Source organism: Halichoeres trimaculatus, unplaced genomic scaffold (assembly GCF_033239565.1).
Source record: "Halichoeres trimaculatus isolate MK-OKI-2021-1 unplaced genomic scaffold, fHalTri1.1 fHalTri1_scaffold_9, whole genome shotgun sequence".
Classification (NCBI taxonomy): Eukaryota; Metazoa; Chordata; class Actinopteri; order Labriformes; family Labridae; genus Halichoeres; species Halichoeres trimaculatus.
In genome coordinates this window covers 25,182,351-25,194,146 of record NW_027437188.1, presented here as the reverse complement: position 1 = coordinate 25,194,146, position 11,796 = coordinate 25,182,351, and the positions used below count along the sequence as shown (strand labels likewise).

General features: G+C 39.2%; 1 protein-coding gene and 1 non-coding gene across 3 annotated transcripts; both read right to left on the bottom strand.

Moving 5' to 3' along the window:
• Positions 1–468: 468 nt before the first annotated feature.
• Positions 469–555, bottom strand: trnastop-uca (transfer RNA opal suppressor (anticodon UCA)). Its single transcript has one exon. It is a non-coding gene; the product is annotated as a tRNA-Sec (tRNA).
• A 1,093-nt stretch (positions 556–1,648) lies between these two features.
• Positions 1,649–7,182, bottom strand: LOC141798102 (uncharacterized). Of its 2 annotated transcripts, none has more exons than XM_074679891.1 (6): positions 7,051–7,182; positions 5,077–5,667; positions 3,409–3,714; positions 3,073–3,296; positions 2,794–2,981; positions 1,649–2,254 (listed from the first exon to the last, which is right to left on the bottom strand). In XM_074679891.1, the coding sequence occupies exons 2-6, from the start codon at positions 5,663–5,665 to the stop codon at positions 1,936–1,938; spliced, it is 1,626 nt and encodes a 541-aa protein (XP_074535992.1). In that variant the 5' UTR covers positions 5,666–5,667; positions 7,051–7,182; the 3' UTR covers positions 1,649–1,935. The 2 variants fall into 2 exon arrangements, with proteins under 2 accessions (XP_074535992.1, XP_074535993.1); XM_074679892.1 differs by having other exon boundaries at positions 3,409–3,570.
• Between the last annotated feature and the right edge of the window lie 4,614 nt (positions 7,183–11,796).

Genomic DNA, 11,796 nt, shown 5'->3' with positions numbered 1-11,796 from the left:
TTCAGTGCTAAAAGTAATTTGATTTCCTGATTTGGAGGCTTAATGTCATTTGTGATCTATGCACCTGTTCTATGTTTAACAGATGAAAGGCATCCTCCCTTTATATCTTATGTTACACAGGAAAAAATTGTAAACTTTTCCTTTTTATTTTTTTAAGTCTTTTTTTCCCCCTTCCAGAAATTTAGACTTTTATTTTGAAATATACAGACAAGGCTTCACAGGAAGTAGCCTAAAGTGTGTGTTTAGGAAATTTTCCAGGGTTTGAAAATGAAACAAATACTTGTGTTACTAATGTTAAGGCACGCGTACTGTATTTTATTGTGTGTAACATTATAGTGGTTTATTTAAAAAATGTTACCAAAATCATGCACAATATTCTCAAATGCTTGTGATTGACGCAGATTACCACATTAAATTCAATGCTTACATTGAAGAAGTTGACCCTCACAGGATGTTCATCGTATGTTTCGCCCGAAAGGTGGAATTGAACCACTCTGCCGCTAAGCAGCTACAGGTTTGAAGCCTGCACTCCAGACCACTGAAGCTCATCCGGGCATTTGAAATGAGCAAATACAGCATTTATATAGGTGGAAGTCATGGTGAGAGTCTCACTCACGGTGCTAAATAGAGGAGTTTTATCAGGTTACGTTTATCAAAATAATATTAAATAACATCTAGTATAATCACATACGCGGCACACTGTACTGATATAATTTCGAATAGATGGAAAAAGGGAAACTTTGTCTCTTCTTTGCTGTCGCGTATAACAAAGAAGCATTGTGATTGGCTGTATGAATATATAAAGGTGGAGCCACAGTCACAGTGTGTCATATCGAGTAAGACATTGTTTTTGTTTACAATAAACACATACGTTAGAACGTGACAGCAGAAAGGCACGGGTGTAATTCGTTTTATAAGCAATAATTTTCTGAAAGATGTGTGTGTGTGTGTGTGTGTGTGTGTGTGTGTGTGTGTGTGTGTGTGTGTGTGTGTGTGTGTGTGTGTGTGTGTGTGTGTGTAATAATGTGCATGCTAGCTTGTTGTCAGTGTTGTGAACGTAAATTCAATAGTGACATGTTCAAATTTCCAAGCACATCCTCTGCTTGACATGATTCATTCTCACTTTCACTTATTTTCCTCAATTGAAGAACTGTACACAAACATCTGAGGACAAAGGTGTAATTTTAGTTTACTGTCAACTAGTGGCGACCTTGTCTTAATTCAATCTTAGTCTCCTTTATGTTGTTTGTATTAGAAATAATGATATACCCAAATTACTTTGGGTGTAACATTGGAAAAAGATATAATGTAGATTTACACCAGTGCATTTTACATGAGTGGATTAATATGTAAAAGGTAACTCTGAGAGGAAGTTAGTTCAGTACTTCACCATCATAGCTAGTTAAATATGTGACGTGTATTACATGTGTCAGCCCTACAATTGACTGGCAACCAGACCAGGGTGTACCTGTCCTCTTGCCCTTGAATAGGATAAGCAGTATAGAAAATGGATGGATGGATATTATATGTTTAGACAGTTGTGTAGACTCAGAAAATCTCTAATATAGGCATGTCCAAAGTCAAAGTCAAGTTAAACTTGTGGGTAACATTTTCACGATTGATTATTAAGACAAAAATTAATCCATGGTTCAAAAAAGTTTTATTCTCAAAATACAAAGAGGAGCTTTAGTTTTAATGTATGTTTTTTTTTTCAATACAGACATGACCAGTAATACAGAGGTACCAATGAAGTTACACAAAATAAAATCTTTGGTTTAGCACCATGTTAAAGTCATAAATCCATCAGAATATATATATATGATGCAGGCAGTGTTTTGATAAAAATGACAGTTTCAGATGCCGTACATTCACAGTGTCTAGCTTCACATCTGGACTGTTTATCCTCCAGTGCAGCGCTTCAGTTACAGCTGATGTTCAGAGGAAAGTGTTCTCGATGATCAGTGTCTGAGGCTCTTCCTTTGTTTCTCCAGCTGGTGGTGTCAGCAGGCTCCTGCTCTCCTCTTCTGGTGGGGTGCAGCACATGTTTCCAGTGCAGGCTTTTCCACAGGCGAGGCTGCAGGCCAGCGGGAGTTGAGGAGGCAGGGTTGGGTCTTCTCTGTGGATGATTGGGGAGGCATCACTTGCACTGCCTGCAAAGCTCTCAGGATAGGAGGTAAACTCTGGCTGAACAGTGCAGCAGCTCACTCCCACACTCTGCAGCACCTTTGTGACCCCTGACAGCAGATCAGCACACCTGGATGAATGCGTAAGGATGAAATTCGTTAGCTGTCATCTACTACCATTTATTACCACTGTTTATTCACCTGATAAAACTGAATCCGCCTCCCTCAAAAATCTGAGAACTGTTATACTGCAAGAGCTGAATTCTACTGTGAGTGTCTAACAAACAATCAACAAACAGGAAAAAATGTTTTTGTTAAGTTTTGGGAATGAAGTCTTAAGAAAAGAAACCAAACATATTTTTTTCTTGCCCGTTGTCAGGTTCTTTCACTCTTTATAACCAATCATGAGTCATTTTTCTCTTTCAATATTTTACAATTAGACATTTTTTTGGACCTATCAGGTAAATATGGCTCATATCATGATTTTATTGAGACCATTTTTACTCTGATTGAGAGACAAACACTTGCTTAGATTTCTTTCTTTCTTTCTTTCTTTCTTTCTTTCTTTCTTTCTTTCTTTCTTTCTTTCTTTCTTTCTTTCTTTCTTTCTTTCTTTTCTGCATGGTGGTCATTAACCTGCAGGGTACAATACTCAATTTCCTGGGCTCACCTGTGTAATGGAAACCCAGCATGACAGTGCACGTGCACTGAGGCCACTGTAAGTGACCCATTCAACTGCCAGACATGGAGGTCATGCACAGCCTCCACTCCGGGGACAGTTGCAATCCTCTGTCCAAGATCAGACACACAGATGTGTGGTGGTGTGGACTGAAGCAGCAGCATTCCATACCTGTGCACCTGGAGAAGTGGAGACCATAAAGAAATGCAAGTATATGTATTTATATATTAACTACACAACACAAAAAGATGTACTGTGACAGAATCTCACCTGTGGCATAGCTGTAGCAATCAGTGTGATCACAGCAAACAGTGAAAGGCCAGGATCCAGGTAAACCAGGAGAGCACAGGCTCCAGAGCTGTGCAGACACTGAGGGTCAATCAGCAGTGTCACCAGGCTGTTGATCAGAGCGAAGAGTGGGGAACAAAGGCCTTGAGTGATGAGGATTGATGACAGGAGACAGGCTGGGGAACTCTTACATATATATTTGCTGCCTTGAATAAAGAAGACACAGATAATAACAATATGTAGTTCAGTATTTGAAGATGTAAAAATGAAACACTGTGGTCTTGGAAATTACTGGGGTGAGAATGGAATATCTTTTACCAAGCTGTCCCATGCAGGAATTGTCTTCAGATACCTCTGCAGTCTCATTTGAAGGACTCAGACCTGCAGAGGAGCCCTGATCCTTACAGTTCCTGTCGACCTGAAGACCTGCTGTGTGCAGGTGGACTCCTGGCTCTGGTTTTGGGGTTTGAGAGTCCTCATCTGAGATGCAGCGTGACATTCCCGGGTTACTGAGGACAAGAGCCCCATTGTGAAGACAGCCCTCCACAGGAGACTGGCCTTCATGAAGGTCATCCAGAGCTTGTCTTGGATCAGTCTGACCCTCGTCTTTCTTTTCAGCGGACACTGTCAGAGTCAAACAGCGGCACGACAAACAAACATGGACAGGGTTTGATGCTCCTTACAGCTGAACATACACTTGAAGGCTACCTCACAGTGAAATCAGTCAGAGAAAGCTCTGTGCATAAACAACTACTGAAAGTTAGACTGAGGTGTCTTTAATATAGAGCAACATTAATGGATCAGCAGTTCGCTTAGCTTTGCAAAATTTCTATCATGAACTATAGTTGACTTTTCTATTGACTAATGTGTTGACAGTCGCTCAGGTCTGTCTCAATAACTTGGCTATGATACAGCGGTTCCCGAAGTAGGGGTTTAGAAATACCTTCCAAAAAGAAAAACAACTTACAGTTGCGTATTGGATTGATTATTGTAAAAACAAAATATGGGTTGAATTCAATATAAAACCACAAAAAACATTTCCATTCAACTCTATTCAATTAAAAAATACCCATCTTTCAAGATCTGTGAATCACGTTTATCTTAACTGTGCCTGTGTTTTTGTCATGTATTTCAGTCATATTCAGTGGAGTAATGAAGCAACTTTTTTTGGCTCTTCCCTTTTGAAAAGAAAGCTGGTTCTTTGACCGTTCTCAAGCTTGAATGAACTCAGTAAACTGTAGCATCAGGGCCACTTAAGTGGAGAAGCATGACTGACAGTGAGGTTGATTCATCTTCTGAGACAACTTGATTTGTACATTTTTGTGTGCAATGCAACACTGGGTAAACAGCCCCTTCTACCACAGACTGTATGATAAACAGATGTAGTCCTGGTGATGCCACATGCCTTTTTCTGAAACTGAGCTTTAAAGCAAATTGTTGACAGGGGCCATATAGGAAATGGGGCTGGCTTTGAGCCTCCACACTAACAGCTATAGGGTGTCTGCCAGTCAATCGGCTGAGCTGTGCCTCTGGCAAACTGGTGTTCTTAGAGTATGTACACTAGATATCATATATTCAGCAGGTTGAAAAAAAAATCTCAACTGTTTTTCTTAAATTTAAAAATATACACTCATAATTAAATGAGAAATGTAAGAAAGTATTTCATTATTTTTATACTGTACATTGTTTTGGATTGTTGTAGTTATTTTAACATTTTTTTATCTGCCTAAACTTTCGTCCTTTGTTTTATCAAAACAGTAATCATCATCAACTAACTAAAGGCAAAGTCACAAAACTATTCAATGATCATGACAATTTAGGTTAAAAAAAAAAGTATCCGTATCGGTATCAGCAATACGCTGACTCCGCTAAACTCAGAGCCCCCTCACCAAGTCAGGGTCTTGTCTCCACTAAACAGTGAAAAAAAAAAAACTTTTTCCACATCTGAATTCTGTACTTACACAAATTTGTGAAATTTTATGTTACCTCTGTGGTTTTCTTTGAAAAAAGATTTGTTCTCCGCCTGTATCTGATCCCAGTTCAGCCACAGCATCAGCATCTTGTAGAGCATACTGACCGCTCCAACCAACACAGGCAGCAGGGGGCGCTGTACAGGATGCGGATCCAGGGAAAAGCTGATGATTTCAGTGATGTTAGAGAGACACAGAGAGGTCAGGACGAGAGCAGAGATGAAAGCTCCCACAGCTTCAGTCCTGCTGTGGGTGAAGGACAGACCACAGTTCAGAGGTGGAGGAGAAACTTCTGATGTGAAGAGTTGATGAGAGTCAGCTAGTGAAGCTCCTTCAAGAGGAGGGGCAGGCTGATCTCGAATCAGTGATCCAACAGTGGAGGTGTGGGTTCCAGGAGGTGACTCTGTACGTGGCTCTGCATGCAGTGTTGGGGAGGAGTGTGCAGGAGGTGCTGAGGAGTCCATAGAGGCCATGCGTACCATGATGAAGACTGTGTGGAAACCATCCACCAGGGCAATAAGGGTTTCACATAGCTGGTGGACAATGACCTGGCACACTAACAGTAAGAAGGCTGTTCCCAGCATGCACCAATGTCTCATCCCCATATCTGCAACAAAGAAAACATCCAGTAAAATATCCTAAAAATCTCTTAGCTCTTTTATTTTCCTTCCATATCTTTTTTAAAATTTTAAATAGTGAAACTGTGGGTAACGTTTTGGATGTACACTGATTTAAAAGAAATGGTACCTCATCAAATGCTTATCAAAGTAAATTTTTGTGTTTCAGTGTAGATAAGTGGTAGATTTTAGAAAGTGAGGCATAAAAAACTGACTTTGAAGGTCTGCTATTTGTTTTGGATTACCTTTAGTGCCCCCTGTGGGCAAAGATAGACATTGTATTTCTTTGCTGATTTTTTTCAGATTACAGTTTTAACATTAAAAAAATGACACCCACTTCCTTTTACGATTGTACCGCCAATGTTTTTTTTCTGTTATTTTTCTAAAAGAAGTTCTCCAGAATTCAGAAAGACTGAGGAAAAAAATCAGTCCACAGTGTTCCCATAAATTTGCGTTAGCTAGATGCACTCTTGCTCTCTGGTAAATTAATCCACAAAACTGATAGGTTGTGAAGCTCCAGTAGGGATTTTGTTGGCACCCCCCGATGGGCAAAGTAGTCTTCTAATTTGTTCTGTGCTATGTGTGATCAGTTTTTCCTAGAATATCTCCCCCTAGGTGTCCATTGATTTAGACTCGTTGTCTTGGAAATGACAAGGAAACACGTCATCAGCATAATGAATCACTTTGTCAGACACATACCCCACAACCCTTCAACCCCCGGCGAAATAATTTTTCTTGTTGATGGTCTCTGTTTTTTTGTGTTTTGTTTTTGGTTAAAAAGAGGCATTAGAATTTAATCCTGTTGGATTTGCCACCACCTAAAAAAACATTACAGGAGCTTTGTAATATGAAAAATCTTTTGGTTAAAAATTCTGCTCTCCGATATTTGCTGTTAAATAAAACAACATATATGTGGAAGTACCTCAAAATGATCAGGAGCACTGCCAAATTTTGCAAAAAATTATCTACAATTATAGTGGAAGGAATAATTATCTTTTCATAGTACCGTATGCATATATTAACTTCAGATAAAAACTTGTTTCACATCAGATTCACTTTGTGTTTTATGTTGAGATAATTACTTTTGTAACTGCCATATGTGACGTAAATGAAACTCATACTTTGCAGTTGCAACATATCAGAAATGCACACAGATAATAATGTTAAAAAAAACTAAGCATCAAGAGACGTTATATTTTGGCCTTAAAGAGTATTTCAGTGCTGGTATACAGGGTTTTTACCTCATTACTTTGTTCAAATGAATCAAACAGCATGTTCGAGTAATGCACCAATCAACTATTTAAGAATACTACTTTCAATGATTAAAACTGAACACAAATGTTGAAAGAGTTATCAGTTTAAAATTAAATTACCGCAGAAAAGTAGTCAACCCTCGGCCAGCAAACAGGACCAGTCTTGAAATCTTGAATGTGATCTGTGCAGTGAGATCAGAAAAATGTCATTCATGGTGTCTCCCCATCTCCCTCTCCCTGGCCCGCCGCTCTCCTCCTTTGCTCTAATCGCAGTCATGTGAGCCAGGGAAGGGGTGGGTGGTATCCTCCTCTCCTCAGCCATCCCTGTTTGCATTCCCTCCTCAGCTGGTTGGTGGGAGAGGAATCACACAGCCCACCCACCCTTCACACACTCTGAGCAGTTCGGGTGAAGCTAATTTGCACTAATTAAATCCCCATTGTGTTGTCAGGATTACAGACACTGCTGTTACATAACCTGCAGCTACAAAACTGCAGGAATTCACTGGAAGTAGAATCAGATCCAAACCCTGTCACACGGTATCTAGAGTAAGATTTGGGTTGGACTGATTCCCTGTTTCTTTTTAAAGCTTTTCAAAAAGTGAAAAAATAAATCCCAAAACTGTGCATTGTGCATAAAATGAAACTATACCTCAAAAACGGAGGAGAAGAGCGTATCACATCACATTTACAAGATGTGTGTTTAATCTAGCTACCATGTAGCATCAACAATGAGTGACATAAGCTAACATTAGCATACAGATAGAATCTGCTGAGGTCATGAGTTCAACAAAAAAAGTTTTATCTTGCAAAGCTCATTGTTTTTGGTTGGCCATTTGATTTACTTCAGTGGCTTGCAGCAGCAAACTCGTCAATGAGGCGTTTTGTTGCTACATGGCTAGCTTTAGTTTAAAAGGACAAAAAAGAGAGTGTTCACACACAGAAAAATAAAAAACATCCTAAGATGACCAAAAACAGAAAAAATATTGAACTGGTAAAAAAGTCAGCGCACTAAACATCCTTTAATAACTTTTAACTCAAGCTAGGTAAACTAGCAGTGTACCTGGAAAGCATTTATTGTTGTACAAATGTACACACTTCTCCTTGTACAACAAATGTTGTTATAGGACATTTATTTTGCCAACTTTTCTATCAGTTCAAAAGATTTTGTTTTAGTGTAACTTGAGTAACTAATGTTCACGTCACAAACATATTTTCCTTGCAGTGCACCCACCATGCTAACTACGCTACAACTAACAAGAAAGCTTTCATACTAGCTAATAACGTAATTGAAATAACTTCAAAGAAAATGAAGAAAAGCTAGCTTGGCAAACATCTTCTTTTGCTTTACACTGAGTTTTATGACACACAGTGATAATGCATAACTAAATATGTGCTAAAATCTTAACATTGTAGCTTACTTGCTAACTCAATATCTTGGAGAGAAAACTAAGAAAAGCTGGCTCAGTAAAACTCTCTGCTTTACCCCACTTTTTATGTTAGATAATGATAGTTTAGGCAAAACATATTCTAAAATATATTCATGCATGTTATTTCAATGTTTTGGCTGATAGAAATGCTCATACATACAGACTAAGTGTAAGTACAGGCTTACTGTCAGGTTGCTATCTGTCATTCACATAAAGGCATAAGAACTGCAACATTCATCAAACTCTCCACTTAATTTTTGAAGGAAAAAACAAGACCACACTTTTCTTAAAAATAAGTCATGTTTCAAGAGTTTGACTGATAATACTCTTGATACAAAGTTAGAAGCAAGTTAACTTTTTTGAAATGCTTGACTCAAAGAGAGAGGAAGAGACAGATAGCATGACTCAGCAAAAGAAAACTAAATCCTCACCAGCACCATTAAAGCTCCTGAAAGCTCAGTGGAGGTCATGCAACCTCTCTGTCCTCTCCTCGGCTCTCGTGACCTCACAGATGATGCTGCAGGTTCATCGGTCCCAGCTCTGTGGTGCCAGGAGAGTAGGGGTTTGTTGCAGTCCACTGGGCTGAGAACCAACAGGGCAGATAGAGGCTGACACCAGGGATAAATCCCAACTGTTCAACCAGCAGGCCAGCGCATTCCTGAGGCAGAGCTAGGCACCGAGGAAAGAGCCAGCGAGAAAGCATCTGATCACTTCACTGTCCCATAGACAGAGAGAGGGGCCACAGAGAGGCAGCTTGACTTAACCTTTAGATTTCCAGGCAAGAAAGAATCTCTTTTCCTCTCCCTTTGAGAGGCTCTCTGAAGCCTCTGTAGCTGATTTCTTTTTACCCTCTTGGTTTAATCACAACTATATGATAACAAGGTAGAAAGATAGCAGTTTATCAGTAAATATGAGTGATTGATATGTAATACACAATAAATGAGCTATTTAGTAACAATGGCTAACAAGATACACACACACACACACACACACACACACACACACACACACACACACACACACACACACACACACGCACAAAGGTTTTTTTTTAAATGGCCTTAGTTTTTGAAAATCAATTTAAAAAAAGTGATATTGAAATTATTTAACATAGGAAATAATGGCACAAGCAAACAGACTTAGCATAATGTTTACTCAGCTCAGTGAGTCGTTAGATAAAACCTCAGTCAAACTGATATCTTCAAGATCAGGAATCACTTTCAACTCAACTTCATCTTCTTTATCCTTTTCCATTAAAATGCAAGTGAAAATAAAAAAATTTGAAATATCAAACACAATACAAAGTAAGGCTCAGCATCTTCTTACACCCAACTAAACCAATCTGCCTGTTGGCTTCACTGAGTCTTACAAAACAAAGTAATAGAAAGAAAACTTTAGGTCAAAGGACTTTTCACCCTGAGGCAAACAATCACATGCTTCATACCAATGAGGACAGGGCCTCTGGAGTTTCTCTGACCATATGAAAAGTAATGAAAAACAAACACAACCTTAGATAATGCTTTATTTTAGCCTGAGCCTCACATGACCAAAGGAAAACATCAAAACAAGCATCTGTCATAGTTGTTTCACAGACTGTTCTTAAAAACAAGCACTTGAGTTATCTCAGATGATCAGAAACTCTGGAAACACTTCTCTTCTAGCTGAATGAGCAAAAGTAGGTAAAAATATGACAACAAATCAATTCAGGTCCCTTAATTTACACCATGTGTTCAGTTGTGTTTTGTGTTTGGAACAAAAAGGAGTGTCTACAAATTCCTGGATTCACTCATAAATCAGCGTTGGCGTTCTGTACGCCCACAAAATCTGGCTCTCTCAAAATAATTTATCAACTTGTTGAAAAGCCAACGGGGCTGTAACCAGTAGCAGGCAGCAACTGATGGGGATGATACCTTCTTTGAATCTTTGCCACTCAATAAATGTAAAAGAGAGTTGCTCATGGTCAAAGTGAGATTGCCAGCCAACCAGCTGCTCTTTATGTCGAACTAAGCTAGGCCAACTTTCTGCTGTCAGTAGCATTGCAGTAAATGTCATGGGACTGATACTTCATTAATCTTTTGATGTACTTGGAAGATAAAAATAACCAGTCTTCACTTATCAAAAAACAAACCAACAAACAAACAAACAAACAAAAACACTAAGTAGGGGAGACCGGGTACAGTTGTAACATTCCTTGACATTTTTGTCTCTAAATTTGAGCTCTTTCAATCCACTGTCTTCAAACTGCCGTACCAATTAGCTTTGAGTGCCTGCTAATAAATGGCACATAAAATGTGCAACACAAACAGAAAATGCATGGCTTAATCTCAAAAACAATTGACCTTGTTTTCCAGGTCAGTTGTAACATACCTTGGGGTGAAATGTAACATGATGCAATAAAGACCATGGCAATGACTCAAGATACTGAAACAATTTTTGTTTGTTTTCCCAGAACTTTTAAACAAAGCTGCGGCCTCTGCAGAGTAAAGGACTTAACCCTATTAACACCAAACGTATCATATTTGATACATGAGTTTCAAAGACCTCTACCTCATTGACAAGATGTATGGTTTCCTTGAAAAACTGGTAAACAAAAATGTAAGAAAAAATAAAAAAGGTATTCTTCCCCCTTGAGGATTATCATGGCACTACAGCCCCTTTTCAATATGGCTGCTCTAATGAAATGATCCAAACAGCAAACAGTGCACATAATGCACTCAAAACCTTACTTTAAAGGTTGCCAGAACTACCCACTTTATCAAATGTACAACACACAGACACAGATACCCCCCCCCCCCCCCACCACCACCACCACCACCCCACACACACACACACACACACACACACACACACACACACACACACACACACACACACACACACACACACACACACACACACACACACACACACACACACACACACACAAGATGTTGTAAAAAATGTTAAAGCACTATTTTTTATGGATCTTGTTTAAAAAAATCTCAGTGGATAAGACAGCTAAACAGACATATAATCAGCATGATGCATGTTTGATGAGTTTAACTACAAAGCAGGCTGGGAAATCAGAAAAACCATTTGTGCAATAAAACCCTTTCTCACCTCAAAATACGTTTTCCTGCTGTGTCTGCTTCAGGGCACTACTTCTTCACATTTGGACTACGGACTTAACTGTTCATGGTCAGAGTGAATCAGGTGACTCTCAACTTGTTCCTGATTGGAGCAATTGCAAGTGTTACAACTGACCCGTGTAGCAACTCTCCCCGGTCTCCTCTACAAGTCAAAGCTGGCTGATAAGAAGAGAGAAAGATAAAGCACTCCTAGAGTCAAAGATGTTGAGATTTCTTATTCTTGAGTCCTTGAAATGGTTCTTGCAGTCTTCACTCCCTGTCTCTTGTTGTTTGATGGGAGTGGATTTGTGCAGTCTGGAATTCCTTCAGTG

Bases quoted from the DNA above. Each gene is read 5' to 3' on its own strand.
- LOC141798102 (XM_074679891.1), bottom strand. From the start codon at position 5,665: ATGGGGATGAGACATTGGTGCATGCTGGGAACAGCCTTCTTACTGTTA. The intron at 3,297-3,408 runs GTAAAAGATATT...TCTTTATTCAAG, and splicing joins TTCCTGCATGGGACAGCTTG to GCAGCAAATATATATGTAAG. The intron at 2,255-2,793 runs GTGAGCCCAGGA...GCATTCATCCAG, and splicing joins GCTGGGTTTCCATTACACAG to GTGTGCTGATCTGCTGTCAG.